This window comes from Alexandromys fortis, unplaced genomic scaffold (assembly GCF_014885135.2).
Source record: "Alexandromys fortis isolate MF-2015 unplaced genomic scaffold, M_Fortis_MF-2015_v1.1 scaffold_2_26212498_36691700, whole genome shotgun sequence".
Classification (NCBI taxonomy): domain Eukaryota; kingdom Metazoa; phylum Chordata; class Mammalia; order Rodentia; family Cricetidae; genus Alexandromys; species Alexandromys fortis.
The window spans coordinates 9,596,092-9,618,014 of record NW_026067931.1 but is presented as its reverse complement, the minus strand read 5'-3'; the positions used below and the strand labels follow the sequence as shown (position 1 = coordinate 9,618,014).

Genomic DNA, 21,923 nt, shown 5'->3' with positions numbered 1-21,923 from the left:
CATAACTATCCTTTTCTTATTTTATGCTTACTCTTCAACATTCCTGATGCTCTTGGCCTGAAATTTTTTTTTTTTTTTTTTTTTACTGCAGTATTTGCCAAATGGCAAATCCTCTTTGCTTTTCATTCCAAATGTACCAGTTTGCCTTTTGGGATATGAGCCAGACACAGAGTACCAAGCCTAAGCAGAGCGTGTTAGGATGACCATGTCGGACATTAAGATAGGTAGAAGCGAAAGAGAACTGGCTGCCTTTTCCTGTGTCCCATGAGCATCTCATTTTCATGGTTCTATTGTAAATGCATTGACACATTCTTGAATCAAACTTTTGGCTCACATTGTACTTTTTACTTGGCTGTGATATGTATATGATGTATATATATATATATGTATGTATGTATATATATAGCCCCAATATCCCAATAGAGTGCAAGGGAAAAATCAAATAAAAAAACAAACCTCTGACTTATCTAATCTGCCAGGTCTTGCATTGCTTCCTATAGCTTGGTGCATTGCATTAGACTTTCAAAAATGTATGCTACCCTGCATCAAACCACACAGCTAATATAGGAGTCATTAAATATCACAAGTTTGTAACTGCTGATCCTTAATATTTAAGAGGTCACTGAAAATTAAATTATTTTCAGATGAAAAATTGAATATCCATGTTTCTTAAGAAGTCTTTTGTGAAACAAAACATCTTTTTTTTCCCTAGAAGATATTTTTCTTTTACATTCCATTTATATTCTGAAATTTTGTTTTGGGGTTGAAATGCAGCTTTATTCTAAATGAAAGGAATGAAATTACAATAACAAGATGTTGCCACAGAATACGGGATGTGATTACAGCTCTCTTATTTTTGAACCTCAGGGCAGAAGCAACTGCATCCCGGACAGCCAAACCTTCAAGTCCGAAACTGAAGCGATGTTTTGTACCAGCCACATTCACTCTAAAGCCTTTTCCTTCAGCACTTTAGACACGGACCATGAGTGTCCTTAACTAGGCAGCAAGGCGACATTTTGCTGTTACATCAAACAGGCCACACTGCTGACATCACAGGTCGGTCGCCTGCCCATCTCGGCTTCTGCTATCTTCAGAACTTCACTGTCTACAGGTCGTCCTCCTCATCTGGGAGGACAGTGGCCTGTGCCACCTCTAAGTCACGCTCATATTGCACTGCCAACGCTGGGTCCATGACCACCTCAGGTGGGGCTAGAGCTGGCATGGCAACGAAATCCAAGTTAGGGTCTCCAGTGAGTTTTCTGGAGAGCCAGAGGAAGGGCTTCTCAAAGTTGTAGTTGCTCTTCGCTGAAATGTCATAATACTGAAGGTTCTTCTTGCGGTGGAAGACAATAGACTTTGCCTTCACTTTCCTGTCCTTAACATCCACTTTGTTGCCACACAGCACAATAGGGATGTTTTCACACACCCGTACCAGATCTCTATGCCAATTGGGCACATTCTTGTAAGTTACTCTTGATGTTACATCAAACATTATAATGGCACCCTGGGCTTGAATGTAATAGCCATCTCTCAGGCCCCCAAACTTCTCTTGACCAGCAGTGTCCCAGACATTGAACTTGACGGGGCCTCTGCTGGTGTGGAACATCAGGGGGTGTACCTCCACACCCAGGGTGGCCACATACTTCTTTTCAAATTCACCGGTCATGTGGCGTTTTACAAATGTTGTCTTCCCAGTTCCACCATCGCCCACGAGGACAAGCTTGAATTGAACAGGAGGCTCTCCCTGTGCTGCCATATTGCCTCAGTCCTTTCAAAAGAGTCTCTGCACCTGGTCATTGAGGAAAAATGGGAAAGTAGAATTCATAAACTGAGAATTTGTGCATATCATTAGAAAATACTTATGGAACAAGTATTTAGTTAAAACTTGGAAGCTCTTCTAGATTTTAATAGGCAGTTACCCTCTGACTTCAAAATGTGTCTCGACTTTCAAGTGTTGACAATCTTAATAACTTAGTGGGCTGTTCTTCATCAGTCTGTCTTTTCCTGTGAACTCTGGCCTGGCTTCCCTACCTTGCCTGTTTGGGGCAGGTTCTACAGATGCATCATCCTGGAACTGTGCACCCAGCTTTGGGAGAATTTGCCGGAGAAGAGAAAGGGACAGAGAGGTTGGGGTTTGCTCTAATTTTTTCCCTTAGGTCTTGGACCTCTGTTTCTGCCTCGAATAACAGAGGGTTCAAGAAAGGGGTGGGAAGGGGAAAGGGGGGAAGGGGGAAAATAAAAAAGTAGGGAGGAAAGGGGAGAGGGAGAGGGAAACTAGAGAAACAGAATGTTAGATGTTCTCACATTCCTCCCTGATGACATCATAATCCATAGAGGGGAGACAGTTAAGCCTTGTTTTGTTTCTGGCCACAGCTGTAAGGTGTTTTTCAGAGTAGATCTGTGCATTTTGTGTAATATTTTAGTCATATAAAGAATGATCAGCCATTCTTTCCTGTAGACTTGGGGCTGTTTGTGCTTGAATCTCCAATGACCTACCTGGACATATTCCGATTCTAACACGATGCTTTGTGGTTTCGCCAGAGATCTCTATATTCTGACTGACAAGACATTGTCAGGCTTTCCTATTCACTCCTTCAAAGCAATCCCATTGCTTATGATCTACACTGTGTATTTGGTAGATCTGCAAAATACCATTCCTGAGATGGAATGGAGAGCTCTGCTCTCTGGGTATCCTACTGGGGCAGTACCCTACTGGGGCAGTAGAGCTGCAGCTATTTCCAAGTTCAACTCCGTCACTGTCAGTTTTTCTCACTCCAGCCTTCGCCAGGGACCCAACTGCTTCGCACATGTCTTCACAACTGTTGACAGAGGTTTCTGTTCTGCCCAGTCCCGCAGCAAGATTAACAGTGCTCCCAATCAGCAAGAAGTAGGCTGGAAAACTACACCTGCATTTCCAAAAAATGGATTATGGATGTTTGCCTTTGTTCAGAATGTTGGTTATAAGTTGTTATGGATAATGGTCAGGAGAAAAGCCAAAAAAGGGATATTAGATTCAGAGTTCTTGCTTTTTTTTTTTTAAAGGGGAAAGTGCTGTGGGACAATGGTCTTTTATCCTGTCACTTGTATCATGAGGCAAGATAGAAACCACCGTCAAGAACTAACTCTTTCACTACACTGTCTGCAAACTCACCAGTCAGAAACAGACATGGGGTGTGTGACCCTATGCCGTCATCCTCCCGTCATGCCCATGTCTCCAGTAAACTATGGTGCAGGCTCCCAATCATTACCCTGGATGCTTGTAGTTGTATATTTTATTTTATTTATTTAAATACTTATTTTATTGAATCATACAAAAGAGTTTTCATAATATTCAAAGAGGTATTTTGGGCATGGAGTTCAGGTGATATTTAATGCTTATTTTTTAAGAAGTTATTTTCCAGTCGACTTTAAATTTGGTAAACTTTTACAGGCAGAAACGTGTTTTTACTCAAATGCAGATTTAATTAAATGCTTCTGGAATATGTCATTGGCAGACAGAACAGGAATGCGCATGAGGCTCTTTAGAGATAATCTTTTTTGGATAAATGGTTAAGTACTGGGATGGATATCACAGGCAAGGGTTAGCCTCATTTGTTTTACTGGCGCTGCTTCATTTAAGTAAAATGTCTTTTTATATCTCAGGCAATTAGGTAATGAATTAGAAGAATAGCTGAAAGGAAAAAGTAGATTAGAGAGTCATTCCAGTGAAGTTGAGAAGGATGCATATTTAGCATATTCCAAGATTCATTAGTCTTAAAGTCTATTACTATAACATGCAGAATTGTAGTCATGTAAATTCATTTATTATACTTAAATAAATCAAGAAGGAATCATTTTCAGTACTGCCAGATGTTCTGAATTTCTCTTGTGGCGAAATAAATCTTTAGCTACAGAAAACATATGTGAAAAACCCACACTTGTTTGAGCAAGTCACCAACAGTTTAACAGTGAAGTACTGGGAATAATGAATCAGCAAACAGAAAGGCTGCCGATTCTGGTTAGAAGCACAACCCAGTTCCTTAACCAATACTATATATTGTTATAAGTGCAGTTTGATCTATGTGTAGAAAGACCTTGGAGATGTTACCTGACATCATGAAAAGAAGATGTTCATTTTCTGAATAAAATTTGATACTTTTGCTGCATACATTTGTACTTAAAGCTTGCAGGAATATCTGTAATAGCACTTTCCTTTCATGTGGGGATGATGAGTTAAGGAACTCTGAGTTAAGATACACGGTCTAATTCTGAAGTCTAAGCTAGCCTGGAAATTATTATGTAGCCCAGGCTAGCCTTGAATTTGCGGCAATCCTCTGCATTGGTCTTCTGAACACTTGTGATCACAATTGTGTGTGTGTGTGTATGTGTGTGTGTGTGTGTGTGTGTGTGTGCCACATGTACAGGTGTCCGAGGAAGCCAGAGAGTGTATCAGAGCCCCTGAAATTGGCCTTATAGGCAATTACTAAACATCTAGTATGAGTGCTGGAAAGTATACTGCAGTCCTTCATCAGGGCAGCAAATACTTCTGATGGCTGAGTAATTGTTGTAGCTTCCAAAGTCGTTTTCTTTAGTCTTAAAATTAAAATCTGAGAATTTCATTCAGTGTATTTTGGCTGTATTTACCCCCCTGCTCCTCTCTTTAGCTCTTCCCAGATGCACACCCTCTCCCTATTCCACCTTTTCTAGCTTCTTGTTCTTTCCCTTCCCTACTCAGATAACCCCCTTAGTACAACTTGTTCTGCCCACATCCTCACGAGTGTGAGGTCATCCTCTACAGCACATTCAACATAGAAGACACCGCTATCCCCTTAAAGAAAACTGACTCTCCCTCCTCCAAGAAGCTGTCCATATCTGCCATGTCAGTGTGGGGGTCTTTGAGCCCCTTCTTCTATGATGGATTGCTGACCGGCTTCATCTTGTGCAGGCAGCCACAGCTGTTCAGAGTTCATAAGTCCCATCAAGTGCAGAAAACATTTGTTTCACTCTGGCCTTACCCAACCTCTGCTCTGAAAATTTCTGTCCCCCCTTTTTACGATAGTCCCTGAGCCATTTGTTGGGGAATGATAGAGGTAGATGTTCTATTTGTGGGCGAGAGCCACACTGACAGGTACTCTCTGCAAAAAGCTGGTTTCCTAATGAAGGGAGAGCCAAGACCAGGTGTGGTCCGGTGGTACAATGTGTGGGTGTCATGTGCAAACCCTTGAGTTAATTCCCAGTAATGCAAGTAATCTTGACAGGAATAATAATTATTTTATAAAAGGAAATGTGAACAAATCAGAAAAGCTTCAGAGATTGTCCTGGTGCGCTTTCTATTGCCATATAAACACCATGAGCAAAAGCAACTTTTGGAAGAAAGGGTTTATTTCACATTACAGCTTATAGTACATCACTGAAGGAAGTCAGTCAGGGCAGACATTCAAAGGAGGAATTTGGAGGCAGGAACGGAAGCAGAAGCCATAGAGGAACACTGCTTACTGGCTTCCATCCTATGGCTTGCTCAGTCTGCTTTCTTAAAGAGCCTAGGGCCACCTATTCTTTTCATATCATTCGTTTATCAAGAAAACGCCCCGCAGAAAGACAACATTCACACAGTTCATAGGACGTAGAGAGGCTGAACTGGTGCCTTCATGAAGCCTTCTACCCTTCATCTAGTTCCTCTTAGACACAATAGTCTAACAAATAACAGGTCCATTGACCCACAGGTTAGTGCTATTGTTCTAATTTACCCTTTAGAACTTGATGAAAATAGCTCTATCGGTCATAAAACTTGTAAAATCAAGTTGGTGTTGAACTGAGAACAAAGATCTTTAGGTTCTAATCCACATCTTTCATTGTTTTTCAGTCAGTAGCTATTAGTGAAGCATTACCCTTGTCAATAAGCACTCAGTAAATTTATGACTTCTGTACAAATGTTTTCTTGTTCCATTATTGTATTTTATTTGATGTCTTGTCTAATCTTTCATTAGTATCACAGAGACACTATCACTGTATGTTTATATTTATTCTTTAAATTATTGTATGTAGATATAGTTTCCATTTTTCTTAAAATGGAAGGATTCACAATAATATTTTTACTTAAGTATCTCATTTTTTTTGACAATAATCTTCTTCCTTTATAATGTTACTCATCACTATTTTCTTTAGTCAGCTTGTCTTTCCACACTGTCTCCCTTCTATTTAAAGCATATACTTCATAAATTATAAATATATCACATGGATATATGTGTATTATATTTCTTAATAAAAAGGAACATGTGATATTTGTCTTAAGTCTGTAATATTTCAATTTATATAATGATCTTCAATTACAAGTATTGCCCACAAAGCACACCATTCCTTTCTCCACTAATATAAAACAGCATTGTGAATATATTGTAAAAGATCTCCAGAAGCTAACGAGAGTTAGGAAGGTGGTTCATTTAATGAAGTGCTTTTATCCAGTAAAAACCCAGGCTTAGTGGCACGCACATCTTGTGTCTAGTCATCACTAGAACCGCAAGTGCTATGTCAATACATGTGTACACACATAGAGATGCTGATGAAACAAGGCCAGGAAATTCGGGAAGTTGGAACACCATTGTAGCTTCTCCAGAGAATGATGAAAACCAGCAAACAATTGGGGAAGGGGGAGTCTATCAGGTGGACCTGACTGCACTTATTTTAAGGGGTCCAAGGATACATGAACTGGTGTCCATATTAGTCTGAGCTTTTCCTGAATGCAGTTGCTTTTAAGTCAGCCAGGCTTCTCTAAATAGGCTCAATGAATTCATTTTTATATCCAGGTAGTCTTGAGTAGAATAAGTTCTTTAGTTTGATATTGGTACCTACACCTCAGATGATGGACACTTATTTCCATACTGGGAAACGCCATGTGAGCCTCAAGAACTCTTCTGCTGTTCTAGTTGTTCTCTTCTGACAACAAGTCTTGCTTACCTCCACCAAGTTGGCGAGAATGAAGACAAAAGCTGTACCATATTATTGCATTGAGTCCCTAATCACTTGAGAGATATCAGCACAGGTTAATGGAGTGTCTCAGGGAATATTCAGGGTTACTAGCATATTTTAGAATACTAAACCTCATAGTTTATTAAGCTGGGATAGCTAATCTTTCATCCACCTCTGTGAGGAGTATAAAGTGTCAGTTTATTTGCTTCCTCAGCAGTGGGAACCACCGGAACGTCTATCTGTCTTTAATTAGTCATGTGACACATACTTACATGTGCTTATTTTTTCACTTTTTCTGAGCTTTTGGTAAAATTGTCTATTCATTTTTAAGCTTGTTGGAAGAAAGTCTTTTTACAGTCAGAGAAGCTAGTTAAAAGAGCAAAAAATGCAAATTTCTGGCACATTTGTAACTACTAACTTACTAAAGTCAGATTAATTCCTGGGCTAATCTAGACCAGCAGCTAGATTTTACCCTTACCTTTACAGAAAGAGTAGCCCTGAAGAGCCTCTTGTGGGAATAGTGGAATGGATATAACAATGCTGTTATTAAAAATTTAAAAATGAATGAGCTAGTTCCAGGACAGGCTCCAAAACTACAGAGAAACCCTGTCTCGAAAAACCAGAAAAAAATTGAATCATTTAAGAGATTGTATTTGAAAAATGTAAGAAGTTGATATCAGAAGGGCATTGTCTTTACTATATCATGGTGGTATTATTTCTTCTAGTTTAAAAAGTTGTTCAGAAATATGAAAATAACTAGTTTGTAGCAACATTGCCCTTTTGTAGGAAATAATCTTTAAAATATATAGTCTGCAAGGAAACACTGAGGATTAAAAGTTTGTTTGAATAGAGATATTTAAGGCTTTAAAAGGTTACTATAATTTGGCTATAGTTAAAACTGTGTTTTCAGAAGCCTTAAGTGGGAAGCAATTATAGTTCTCTAAAACATATTCACATCCTACTTAAATTTTTTTCGGTGTTTGCTTTTATTTTTATTTTGTGTATGTGCAGATGGATGTGAATCTGTGTGCAAATGTGTGTGAAAGCCTATGGTTGATGTCAAATACTGCTCTTCAACTGTTGTCCTTATTTTTAGAAAGGGTCTCGCATTAAACTTAGGGTTAATTGATTTGGCTAGGATAGCTAGTCATGTAACTCCAAGGATCTGTCTGTTTTCATCTGGTTCAAAGAAGTGTACCACCACACCTGACTTTCATGTGGCTTCTGGGATCTGAACTCAGATCCTCATACTTTCTTGGAACTTTCCAGACTGAGTCATCTTTGCAGTCACTGTTTTTGATTTTATTAAATAAATATTAAACATATTTGTAAAATACAGCCATGGGGATTGTGTCTCATTGTCGCTTCCTTTTGGTTGCAACCTGAGAGGGTAGGCAGAGTTGGTAAGTGAACTGTTGTCTGCTCAAGGACCTACAGTGTTCATTTTTAATTTCACATTTAACAAAATCCCTGAGGAACACTACAAAATGTTCTTTCTATCCTTTGAGCTCTATTTAAAGACTTTCACTCAATTATTTTAGAAATTTAAAGTTCTTAAAAGCCTAGTTAACATATGGAGAATGATGCCATAACTTGCAATTATTTAATTGCTGTGTTAAATTAATTTCTGGCAGTAGTTTAATGTTTTTATTTTAATTTTTATAAATGTATACCTATGTATTTTTCTCAACAGTTAATGAGTTTAAAAATATATTGTAATCCAGTAGCCTGTCATGTTTTTTTTTTATCATTTCACTAATCTTTACTTATAGTTTCTGTAGAAGTATGTCCTTAACACAAGATGGAAAAGTCCAAATTGCTATTATCACATTGGAATGTACAAAAATTTATCTGCAGTTGCTGTGGTATAACCTACACTGTGAATATATGTTGCTTTCATCAGTGGATATTAAAAGCTGCTTTGACCTATAGCAAGGCGGAATATTCCTAGGTCATAAAGCCAAACTGAATTCGTGGAGAAAGGAGGATGGAGCTGGAAGAGACTTGAGCCAGATGCCCAAGAATCAAGATGCCAGCAGACTGGTAAAAGCCATGGCTACATGGTGATACATAGATTAATAGAAATGGGTTCATTTAAATGTAAGAACTAGTTAATAATAAGTCTGAACTATAGACCAAGCAGTTTGTAATTGATATTAAGTTCTGTGTTATTATTTTGAGACTGGGCAGCTAGGAAGCAAAAGCACTGCTTCATTTACCTATTGTGCCCAATGTGGTTTGACTTTCTCACCTAGCTTTAATCTTCCTTGCCATAGGTCAAAGCAGTTTTATTATCAACCAATGAGAGCAACGTATATTCGCAGCATACAGAAGGATAATCCCACAGCATGCAGTATACAAATTTTTCAATTCAGAGTAACATGCGAGATCAAACACAAGTATCAGGAGTCTGCGCCAAGATGTGAGAGGTATGTAGAGTGCTGACAAGGCAGTTTTTAATTTTGATCATATCATGGCCTCTTGTCAGTCCTTGGGGAAAATTATCTTGACTATAGAAATAGAGAAAATGAGACTAGATAGTTTGTTAATGTTGAAATGCTGTGCCAGGTCTTCAAAAATAATAGCCAATATCTTGCTACTCTATAGAAGTATTGTGGCCCCTGACTTTGAAAAAAAACTCACGGGATGGATAAGAATTCGGGGACTAGCCTCTTAGATTGACTTTAATAACAGTAGCATTACTACCCTTCATGCTATTTACTTTCACTGAAGCTTTTCATTGCACATCTACATAATACCTTTAAATAAAGAGTAAGCATTTCTAAAAACAAAAATTATTGATAAGAGCTGGAGATGACAATTACTTTATGTAAAATAAATATTAAGAAGGAAACCCTAAAACTTTTTAATCTTTCTTATCTAGCATATCTTCAGGATCTTAGAGTATTCAGAAATGAAAATATCTGCATTAGTGTGGTACTCCATTGGGGAGGACTTCCCACATGACATAAGGCTAACAGAGAAGGAAGAAATATTACATTTATTAAGTATTATTAATACTTGAAATGCATTTGTGTAAGGTTGCCTAGGTATTGAACTCTTAGTATTTACTTCTACTCATAGTAAATAATGGTAAACTGTGAGATTTTCATCAGCAAAATGAGGACAATCATAGATTCTACCTTGTGGATTTGCCATGCTGGTATATAAAGATGTATGGAGATGCTTGTTACGTGCTTTCTACACTTCTCAATATAATCATTTACTAGTTGTGGTTCATTGAGGTGGGCATTTCCCTGAGACTTTGTCACTAGGCTTAAACAGATAAGGCAGTTTGCCTTATAACAATATGATGTTGTTTAGCTTTTTCTTTCTGTTAATATATACTGATAGTAAATAACATATTATGCAGAAAAATAAAAAATAATCAAAATGCAAAAATATTTTTTGTGAATTATTATGGATGTCTTAAGAAAAATTATTAATGGTTGAAATCAAAGTGTGAACTAGCTCTGTCTTATGGGGACACTTTTTGTATTTAAAACTAAGACAAATTGTTGCAAGAAATTTGATCACAATGTGACACTCCTAGATTGTGTTAGTAAAGTTATCATTGAATTGGGGGTGAAGTCAGCAATTAGCTGACTGGAATTAGCCATAGAGAAGTAAGGAATATGGATAGGGAAGATGAACAGGAAGGAAAAGGGAGAAGCTTGGAATTCCTCACTCTCTTTGATCTTTTTGAGAGAAGAGGAGCTGGATGGGTCTTGGGTAAGAAAACCTTGGGTGAGTGACCTGGGAATTCTTATGGAGAGAATTATGTTATATCTTAAAAATCTTTCTTATGTTAAGAATGGAGAATATCACAACGCAGGGAGTTAGGATTCTGTATAGTGAAACTATGGATGGTTTAAAAATGGAAAAAAAATAAGTAGATAACCGATTTAGCTGAGATTTTAATGTTGATTATAATTGCTATCAGCTTGTTAATTCATATTTTATCCTTAAAAGGTAGTTTGATATAAATTAACTGGTAATATACAAGCTTTAGAAAGACTTACTATTGAGAAAATACAAGCTTTAAAAGACCTACTAATGAAAATTAAAAAGTATTAAAATACCATTTAGACAAGAACACTGCTTAATAAAACCAAAGAGGGGCAGCTCAGTGTTATAAGAAAACCAACCTTTGGTTATCCAGTTACTATACAAAAATAATCAGATGATAGACAGCCCCAAGGTTAAGCAGAAGTTAAATGAAATTGTGTAGAAATGTTAGATTTCAGGAGATTTAAGGAAGTGGTAATTTCATATGGTATGCATTTATCCTGTGTGAAACAGATGTTAAATTAATGGACAACTCAGAACAGAATTATTCGAAAAATCTGGAAAGATTTAGCAACAGCAATATTGGAAGGTGGTTCTCAGTAACAATGGAGAACATGGTGGAAAGAGGAAGCTAGGACCACAGAACAATGAATTAGGGGTGGAGGTGTTAATATTTTTCACGAATAGTTTTTGGGTGAAGATCCACCTGATGAATTGGGAAGACAGTGTGAATTCAATGACTACATCTTGGCTCTGTGTCTTTAGTAACTTTGAACACTTGGGAGAAGACTGGAAAATCAGGAAAGAGGTCTGAATCTTTTACTAAAATTGCACAGGGCTCAAAAGAAGCATCTACTTATTTTTTTTTCATAATTTATTTCAGAGAATAGTATCAGATCCAGAAGTGAGACAATTATTAATTGATTCTATGACTTTTGGAAATGCTAATTTGAAGTGCAAAACTGGTGAGTAGACCTTTAAAGGAGAATCAGCACTAATAGATGAATGAATTAAAAATGCAGCTGATATTGGATCTCACGATTATGATGCTACTTTGACAGAAATGATTTCTAAATATTTTAAGAAAAATCAAAATATCGGATGTTTTAGTTGGTGTAAACAAGGTCATCTGAAAAGGAATTGTAGGCAAGGCATTCCTAGAAACAGTGTTTCTTCAGTAGATAAGTCCCAGCCTGCTGGAGTATGCAGAAAATATGCCAAAGGCAAGCTATGGACTAATGACTGCAGATCAACAAGAGACTGGCAAAGTAATCCCTTGCCATCAAGAAATGTCTTAGTGGCCTCACTCAGGCCCCAATAGCAAATTTGGTTCAACCATTCCCTGTCATCATTGGAGAAATTCATTCACAAAGCAATTAAAAGACTTAATGCCTGTCACCAAAAGCCATACTACTCTGAATTTGATCAAGGAGAGAATAGCGTCAGAGGATAAAACAAACAAACAAAAATAAATCAGGAGGTACTGTAAAACAAGTATTTTGTCAAACTTCTATAAAATGATCAAAGACAAAAGCTAAAAATGCTATTAAATGGACATTGTAATTGAAGGTTTGGTAAGCATAGGGACACATGTAAAAATAATTACACAAAAATAATTACATAAAAATTTACCTCTTCAGGAGGTAAATATTCAACTTCTAGAAATTGGAACTTTAATTATTAATTATTTTATACATGTGAAACAAAGTACATGGCGGGATTTATAGGACCAGAAAAACAGATAGAAAAACTAAACTCATATGTGACTAAGATAGCAATGAATTTATGGGCATGCGATTTGTTATAGCTCTGGAAAAAAAAAACAGATTAACATTTCTCCAGTTTTAGAAGCAACCCATAAAATAATGTTTCTGAGAGAAATTTTAAAAGGTATTATCAAGAAAGGTCCCTGACTGTTCAGGTTGTACAGAAGCAGGTCACAAGAGCTGTTGGTCTTTCACAGCCATCAGCAGACCTACCTTTAAAATGGTGAACATGTATGGGTGGAACAATGACCTTGGACATGATGAAAATTAAAGGACCAGAACAACTGGGACAAGAACAGCAAAATGCTCAACATATTGAAGAGTCAACCAGTTCTTGAAATTCTTCGATATTTGTCATTAAAACAAAATCTGTAAAATGAAGAATAGTAGCAGGTCTAAGAGCTGTAATAAGGTGATCCAGCCACAGGGCTGTTTATAGCCTTTGCCTTCCTTATTACATAAGCTATGGTCTATGATGGTGATTGATTTAAAAGACTATTTTTTACTCTACCGTTATAAAAAACAGAACAGAGGAAATTTGCCTTCGGTGTGCCCACTTATAATCATTCTCAACCTTTTGGAAGATGCCATGGGAGGATCTTGCCATAGGAATGTGAAACTGCCCCACGTTTTATCAATATTTTGTACAACACCTGCTAGAAAAAAAACTGTAAATAGTTTCCTCTATCTACAATTTACCAGTATATAGATGATCTCTTACTGGCTGATTTAGATGCAGATAACTTCAAAAAAAATGTTGTGATGAAGTAAAGAGAATTTTGTCTTGTTGGGGATTACAACTTGCTCAGAAAAAAATGCAAAAAGGATATTAATTATCTAGGATATAAATAAGAAAGGTTTACAGAAAATTCAATCCCAGAAGGTACAAGTCAGAAGAGATCAATTATGAACCCTTAATGATTTTCAAAAATTGCTGGAAGATAATAACTAGCTATGGCCCACAATTGGGTTAACTATTCAAGAACAAAGTAATTTATTTCAAACTGAACAAGGTGATAAAGGCTTAAATAGTCCAAGAAAATTATCAGCTGAGGCTGAGAGAGAGAGAATTGGCTTTGTTAAGAAAAGAAATTACAGGATGTACATGTGGATGGCTTGTATCCAGAGCTTGATTTTATCATAATCAAACTATCTTCTACTCATTCTCCTACAGTAACTCCTTCACTGAGAGAAGATAATATCTTAGAAAGGATATTTTTACCCCATAAACAGGGTAAAAAAAGAGAGATCTAGTTAGAAAAGATTTCTGAATTGATTCTGAAAGGAAAATTGAGACTTTCTCAGTTAGTAGGAATAGACCCAGCAGAAATTGTGGTGCCTTTTACTAATGCCAAAATTTTCTCATTATGGGCAAAAAGTGAACAATGGCAAAAAAAAAAAAAGCACAAAACTTGCAGGAATTTGTTGGGAGGGACTAGCAACAACATCCCAACAGAAACAGACTTCAGTTTATAAAAAGAACTAATGGATTTCATCTCACCTGGTTTGAGGAATACTAATTTCTGGAACCTGTAATTCTATACTTTTGCAAATAAATCAAGAAAGGTAGGTTATAAGACAGAAAAAAATAAGCAAGGTGGTTCTGAGCTCTTATGATTCAGTTCAAGAGTCAGAGTTGTATGCTATTTTCCTAGTATTATTAAATTTTTCCAGAATTTATTAGTATAGTTACTAATTCTCAATATGCTGAAAGAGTTGCTTTATATATTGAAGTCACTGAACTTATTTCATATGATTCAGAATTAATCTTGTTACTTATTCAACTATGATAGGTAATCAGAAATAGGAATCATCCATTTTATATAACACATATTGGATCCCATATGGGTCTACCAGGCCTTCTAGTACAAGGTAATGATGAAATTGATCAGCTATTGGTAAGAAAAATGCTGAAAGTGACAAAGAATTTTCTATTACTTGGCAACAAGTCATTTAAATTATAAAGAAATGTCCTACTTGTTCTTTGAATAACAAAACTCCATTATCTCTAGGAACTAACCTGGAGGGTACTCAAATAAAATTTGACAAAAGGATGTGTCTTATTTTTTGGAGTCTGGAAAATTAATATATGTACACAATACTATAGATATAAATTCAAGATTTCAATGAGCAAGTACTTTAAGTTCTGAATAGGTGTAAAAGGAGCAGCGGGCTGCATCATTCCAATGCAGAAGATCCTGAATAGTAGCAAAGAAAGCTAAAAAGCAGCAGGAAGGTTGTGTGACTGCATTTGTTTTTCTCTATTCTTGACAGTAAATGTTCTGTGAGAAGTTATTGAATTCCTTTCTGCCTGATTTCCCCGTAGTCATGAACTGTGATGCTTTGAAAGATAGTGGCCTCCATAAGTTTATATGTTTGAATACTTGGTCCCTAGTTGGTGGAACTTTACTAGAAGAATTAGGGGGTGTGACCTTGTTGAAGGGGTGTGTCATTGGGAGTAAGCATTGAGGTTTCAGAATATTAGGCCAGACCCAAAGTTTTCCCCACCTCTAACATGTTCCTCTAATGTGTTCTTAGCTATATTGTTCCAACACAATGCCTGACTGCCTGTTTTGATGCTCACCAGCATTTTGGTCATAGATTTACCCAATAGCTGTAAGCAAGGCCCCACTTATTTATAAGTTGCCTTGCGAATGATCTTTTCGTAGCAATAAAAAGTCACAAAGTTTTGGAATTAACCTGGAATTATAAGCACAAAATTTTTCTTCCTCCTCTAAGTTGACATTTGGTCAGGGTGACTTTTCACAGCAACATAAATGAAACTAAAACTAATAAAATGATTTAAGTGCTGCCAATAATTCAATAAACTATTATTTCTGTGGGGGCGTCTATGACCATCAAGGCCAGCAGAGTTACGATCTACAGGAGGGAAGGTAATTTAATTCAATGTGACTAAGCAGAAGATATTGGTTCAAATTTTGGGAATCTAACCCTGAGTAGCTTTAGGCATATTTAAGCGCAGCACAAATGGGTGAAAGCTTTCCTGGTGATAATTAACACAAACCTGTCTAAATAAATCTTGAGGAACAAACTAAACAAAAAAGGACTGGGTGTGGCTTTATTGAAACTCCTTGTTAAGTCCATCTGAAATCTTCCAAAAGGTGGGTTCTTTGTGTCTACAAGCTCATGATAAGGGCCTTGGGGATGATATGGTTTGTTCTTGGCCACAAAGATAAAGAAAGTCATTAGCCTATTAACCACATTTGTTACCAGCCTTCTGGGAAGATGAGGTAATGCATCCCTTTCTTTGAAGGAATAACCCTGTGCTTTTAACATCCCAGGTTCTCCTAATGCTTATCTGTGAGCACAAGAACCTTTGCAATGCCCATAATTTTACAAATGATTAAAATCGTACTATAATGAAAATGTTCTTTAAAGTACAGGGGAGACCAAGATTCTTTAAAATAACAGAATATGAAAAGTTCATGAATTTGGCACTGGTTCTATTTTTGTTACTACACTTTAAATAGCTATCATTTACTAAGTTGGGGTTTACAGCTAAAAAGAATATTCCCAATTATAGAAGCTTGGTTTGCTTTACATACTAAAAACATGATGCAGCATATTGAACATCGAGGTTGATGCCAGTGTCTAGATTTTCTATTATATTAGATATCAATATTCTCAAGTATATAATAATGCCACTCTTAGAACAAAATTTTCTTGAAAAAATTAGCGATTTTTCATAAAATATGTCACCAAGGGTAAGATTTTAAAAATGTATTTATTTTATGTGTATACATACATGAGCCTGCAGGAGTTTGTGTGCACCACATGTATGCAGGTGTCTGAGGAGGCTAGAAGAGGATATTGACATTTATTGGCTCTGGAGTTACAGGTGAGCCACCCATTATGGGTTCTGGTAGTCAAATCGGGGGCTCCACAAGAGCAGAGCATGCTTTTAACCACTAAGTCATCTTTCCAGCACCTAACAGAATAAGATTTTAATGGATTTTGTTCAGACATTTAAAAATAAATCTGCTCATAAATATAGCAATTCCATTCATAGATTATAGTTTTAATATTAAATGAAGTAACATCAGTAGAGCAATTTACGTAAAAGCTTTTTAAGGTCCTTGATACTTCCTGACCAAGAGTTACTGGGAAAGTAATTGAAGACTGAAGTTCTACTTCAGAGGCATTTTTAAACCCTTTTGGCAGCTACTGTTGTCTATCAAGGAGCATGCGGCTTATACTTTTTAGATAATAGCTATCAGCCATATGGGGCTCAAATGATCAGACACTCAAACACAGAGATGATTCATTTTAGAGATGAAAGTTTACAGTGTTCCTTAAATTAAAGTACTTCAGCTGTCCTAACTCTGTTGTTCACACCAGCATGTCCTGCTTTTTGATGAGCTAGGATGGAAATGCAGTTTATTTTGGATACAATGCAACCTTTGAAACTTTTTTTTTGTACACACAAAATAGAAAGTTCTAGGAGACATTTAGAAACAACCACAGTTATGCCAGAATAATTTAGAGAATTATATACTCCATAAATTAGCACACATTTATAGGGATCTAGATGCTGGCTGGCGTCCCTATAAATATTTAGGGAATACTGCGGATGTGACATGTGACTTTGGATACTGAGTTGATTGTTAGTGGAGTAATAGTCCTAATAAAAACAGCTGGGAATACATTGCTATTTTCCTGTATATCTCTTTTAGTATATTTTAAAGCAAGTACGAAATTTCTAAATCCTTTTAGTGAGCAAGACGGTTTGAGTGAGAGACTGTTTTTGAGAGGACACGAAGAGCAGAGCACAAATGCACGCATCAGTGCACTCTACCAGCTCTGAGTTTCAACACTGAGCAAAGCACCTACCTTAGAATCCATATAAATATTGAGTTGAATCATTCATGCACCATCATCACCACATAGTAGGTGCGCAACATGTAGGAGTTCTTTTTCTTCTAGTGAAATTTGATGCTGAACAAGTTTCCCTCCTAGGGAAAGTTATTACTTATATAATCACTTTCCATTCTAGACGAGGAGGAAATAAACCATTCCTCATATTTCCGCATATATTGTATAGATAGAAATTTAATTCAATTTACCCTTTACAACATTTCTTCATATAGAAAAGTAATTTTTTCTTCTAGGGCTGAAAGTAAATGTCATATCCTAATCTTTGTAAGCTTTAGTGAGCTCTTTAAATAGATAAATTACATTTTAACTGACTAGCTAAATATACTTGACTTTTTATATACCCTTTAGGATATGAAATCATACCATTCTCAGAGAACAAGATAAGAATGAATAAAATACAACAAACTAGACAAAGTTTAATGAGGTGTTATTTTATTTTATGTATACAACTTATAATTTACAATTTGGAGCATAGAGTATAAAACAGTTATCTCAGGTTAGGAATTTCATTAAAATTAATATAAATGAAACAAAATTAGATGAGATGTTTCTGTTTGTTTCCATTGGCTATTTTTACCTCACTTCTGATGGAGATATTTGTAATTTTAAAATATACTGGATTAGAAATTTCTGCTTTAAACTGTAACATGTCATTATATCTGACGAGTGTTTATGTGTGAGTGTATGTGTTGTGAGATTCCCCTCCCATTGTAGACATGAACAATGTCTACCAACTCTTCTTAAGGTTCCCCAAACAAACCAAGTGTGATTTCACCAAGTTCACACAGGGAAGTCAATGAGTTTATTGTGTTTGGTTATCTTTCACAGGTGAGAAGTTATTGACAGGAGAGGGAGTGACCCTACAGTAGCTGCTTGGAAGGTGCGCACAAGCACCAGCAAGGATGATGTATGTCTTCTCCATGGCCATGTAAGTGGAGCCTTCTTCCCTGTGAGCCTTCCCAGCTTATATACTCAGTCAACTTCTACTTCCTGAGACACCCTAATTACAAGCAATTAGGGTGGAATTACACACGAATGGCCCGGAAAAGTGGGTGGAAGCATAGATGAAGGTCAACTTCTTATTCCATTTTCTATAAGGCAATGTCAGCAGACAGAACCAGATGGTGATGGACCTTATAAACAGGCACTAATGATATCAACAAGATGTTAGCTGCTTGACTTGGAGAGCACATTCTATAACTGTATGTATGTATGTATGTTCATGTTGCTGTACATGGAATGTGTAAATATGAATGAAGAGACTAGAAGTCTCCATCAACGTCGTCAATTCTTCTCCACCTTATTTACTCACTGTCTCTTGATGAACATGAAGCTCACTGATTTGGTTAGATAAGCTGTCCAGAAAACCTACAGGAAACCTCTGTCTCCACCTCTCCAACACAGGATTGCAGGCACATGCTGCCCAAACCAGCATTTTACATAGGTGCTTGGGATCCAAATATAAGCCTTTGTATTTGTGTACAAATACATTACTCACTTAGATATTTTTCCTAATCACTGAACTAGTACTTTTGATTTCAAAGTTATAAGGATAGATATGTGTATGAGATAATTATTTTCAAATCTTATATATAAGGCAGCTCACATACATGATTCTACAATAGGAAAAATATATATGAGACCAGGCTGATGACTATTCTATATGCTCAAAAATGTGCCATTTAAAAAGTGTGTCATATATACAAGAGCTACTAAAAATACAGAAGTAACCCCATGAAACACTTAACCAGAAATGCCTGGGAGTCTCAAAATCAGAGACTCTAGGATGAACCAATGTTAGCACACTTAGACAGATACTTTAAAAATTGTGCAGTCAATATATTTAAGGAGTTAGTAAAATGGAGTCATAATGAACCAAAAGAAGTCTTAAAGTTTAAATAAGAAGAAAGGATGTGTGGGAGGAGGGGGAGGGAAATGGGAAACGGGGAGGAGGCGGTAATTTTTCAAAATAAATAAATAAATAAAAAAGAACGGAAATTATAAAATAAGTGAAATAGAAAAACTATAAAATGTAACAAAAGAAAATTTAAATGTGAAAACTGACATGCTTGAAAAATTACAGTTTTGAAAAACTGACTGCTTCTGCTTATGAATTGAGATAAATGTTCAGTTTTTTTCTAAGTATTGAAAGAAATACATCGAATGAGTTTTCAGAGATGAAGTATTCTGGAGATAATCCCTGAGAAACTGGAAGCAAATGAAATGTGAGAGTTTTACAGTCTGCCTGCACAGAAGGAGGCAGAAGAAGGGAATTTGCAAAATTAGGAGACCATTTGGTTGTAACATCCTTTTGGGTCCAGGTGTTAGAGAAAAGACCTGTGCAGAGCCAGCGTGACGGAGATGTACAGAAGGTCCACACAAGTCCTCGGCTGGCCATGGTCAATCACATCCATACCGTCTTAGAGAAGGAGCACTGTAAAACAGGAGGAACAGCATGTGCAGCTTGTGGAGCCCCTCAACGGCATTGCTTATTAATTATACCGGGGAAAAGACACATGGCAACTCAGAGTGCTGTGGAGCGGCAAGTGGGATCACCATCGCTTGACTATAGCACCCTTTTCTAAGGCTTCTAGGCTCACAAACTGGTCTTGAAAGATAAAATTTTGCAAAACTCTTAATTTAATTCACAATTATTCTATAATCAAGGACAACTTTGCCATATTAGATAGGCTAATGAACACGATACAAAACATCCACCACAGTATCTGGTTTGATATAGCAAGTTAAAAATAATGTCATCTACTTCATACATTAAGATGACTACTATAAAAAATCCTAGAGGATAACAAGTTCCTGTGAAGAAGTGGAGACGTGGAGGTACTAGCTCACTGTTGGAGGGATGTCAAATGATGCAACTGTTACAGAAAATAGAGAAATTCTACAAAAAACTAAACACAGAACAGCTTGAGGATTCAGTAATTCCATTTCTTGGTATATGCCCAAAAGGAATGAAATCAAGCTCTTGAAAAGGTTTTTACATAGTCATGCTCTTAGCAACGTTGTTCACATAGCTGAATGGCAAAAGCAGCCCTGGTGCCCATTGTTTAGTAATGGCAAAACAAAGGTGGCATGTACAAATGTCACAAATTGTTAAAAAGGCAAGAAAACTTGAGGCATGCTACAGCAGAGATGAAACATCAGGAAGATATTCAAAGTGAAAGAAAGTATCATAAGAAAACAAGTATTGTCTGATTGCAGGAGACACCTAGACTAGCCAAAATCATAGAAACAGAAAGTCGAATGGCATCTGCCAGAACCTGCCGAGAAAACAGAAGAGGGAGCTTTGATGGGTACAGTATCTGTTTTGTAAGATCAAAGACTTCTGGGGAATGGCTGCATATGATGTACTTGACACCGCTGAACTGTGTACAGGGAAAATGGTAAATTTTATGGTAGGTTTACTTTCCATTTAAAAATTATTTTGAAACAAGAAAGATTTATTTTGGATTTTGAGATATGGTTTCTCTGTGTAGTCGTGGCTGTTCTGGAATTATATTTGTAGACCAGGCTGGTCATGAACTCACAGAGATCCTCCTGCTTTTGCCTCCCAAGTGCTGGGATTAAAGGTGTGCGCCACCATCGCCTGGCAAAAACCAAACAAATAAAGAAGATTTGCTTTTAAATGTGTGTGGATTTATGCACATCTCAAATGTGCTTGTGTGCAAAAGAATGTATGTGTGCATAAAGGAGTTGAATCCTTTAGAAATGGAGCTATAGGCAGTTGTGGGTTCCATGAAGTGAATGACAGAAACTGAACTTGAGACCTTCGCACGAGCAGTATGTGCTCTTAACCACTGAGCCATCTCTCCAGCACCTCAAAGGGATTAATTTTAAGTATCAAAGCTGTTACATAAAAAGGACATAAAATAAAAGACAAATATAGCAAGCGAACCATGACTGAAATAGAATTATCAGTTCCACATAAAATTTACTTATTACCCAGCTTTTACCTGACACAAAGAAAACCCGAAGATGCAAACAGCTCTGAATTCATTAAAGAAATACCACTGATATGTAGTATGCCCTCAAAAATGAGGTTGGAATGTCAGCTGTAGGATGTGGTGAATTCATTCAGTTGTTCAAGGACATTCCCGTAGCCTCAGTTTTCAGAAGCTGGAACAGGGTACGGATGGCCCATGTAGGGCTAAAAGGAAGGTATGGACATGATCCCAACACATTGTATACATACATAAAATTTTCAAAAAAAATGAATAAAATAAAATTTAAAAGGGTAACAAAGTATTTTTTATAAAAAGAAAATGTGGTGTAGGTGAATACAGTTCCCCAATTTTTTTTGAGACTCGTATAATGGAATATTCTAAAAAACTGATGAAGATAAAATTGCCAGCAATTATTTTTCATGAACACTGAAAAATATTTAAAAAATATTGACAATATTCTTTCCTTGTACTATCAAGCAGTAGTATTTATTTCCTAGGGGCTTTCGTGATGGTTATATTAAAAGTCAAGGATGGACCATTCCTTTTTTTTTTTTTTTTTTTTTTT

At 36.6% G+C, this 21,923-nt stretch overlaps 1 protein-coding gene and 1 long non-coding RNA gene across 2 annotated transcripts; one reads left to right on the top strand and one right to left on the bottom strand.

Moving 5' to 3' along the window:
- Positions 1 to 1,105: 1,105 nt before the first annotated feature.
- On the bottom strand, positions 1,106 to 1,756 carry LOC126503633 (GTP-binding nuclear protein Ran-like). Its single transcript, XM_050145453.1, has one exon. It carries the CDS (start codon positions 1,754 to 1,756, stop codon positions 1,106 to 1,108), a length of 651 nt encoding a protein of 216 aa, XP_050001410.1.
- A 7,472-nt stretch (positions 1,757 to 9,228) lies between these two features.
- On the top strand, positions 9,229 to 18,914 carry LOC126503638 (uncharacterized). Its single transcript, XR_007592352.1, has 3 exons — positions 9,229 to 9,374; positions 11,618 to 11,699; positions 18,225 to 18,914. It is a non-coding gene; the product is annotated as an uncharacterized lncRNA (long non-coding RNA).
- Positions 18,915 to 21,923: the final 3,009 nt, after the last annotated feature.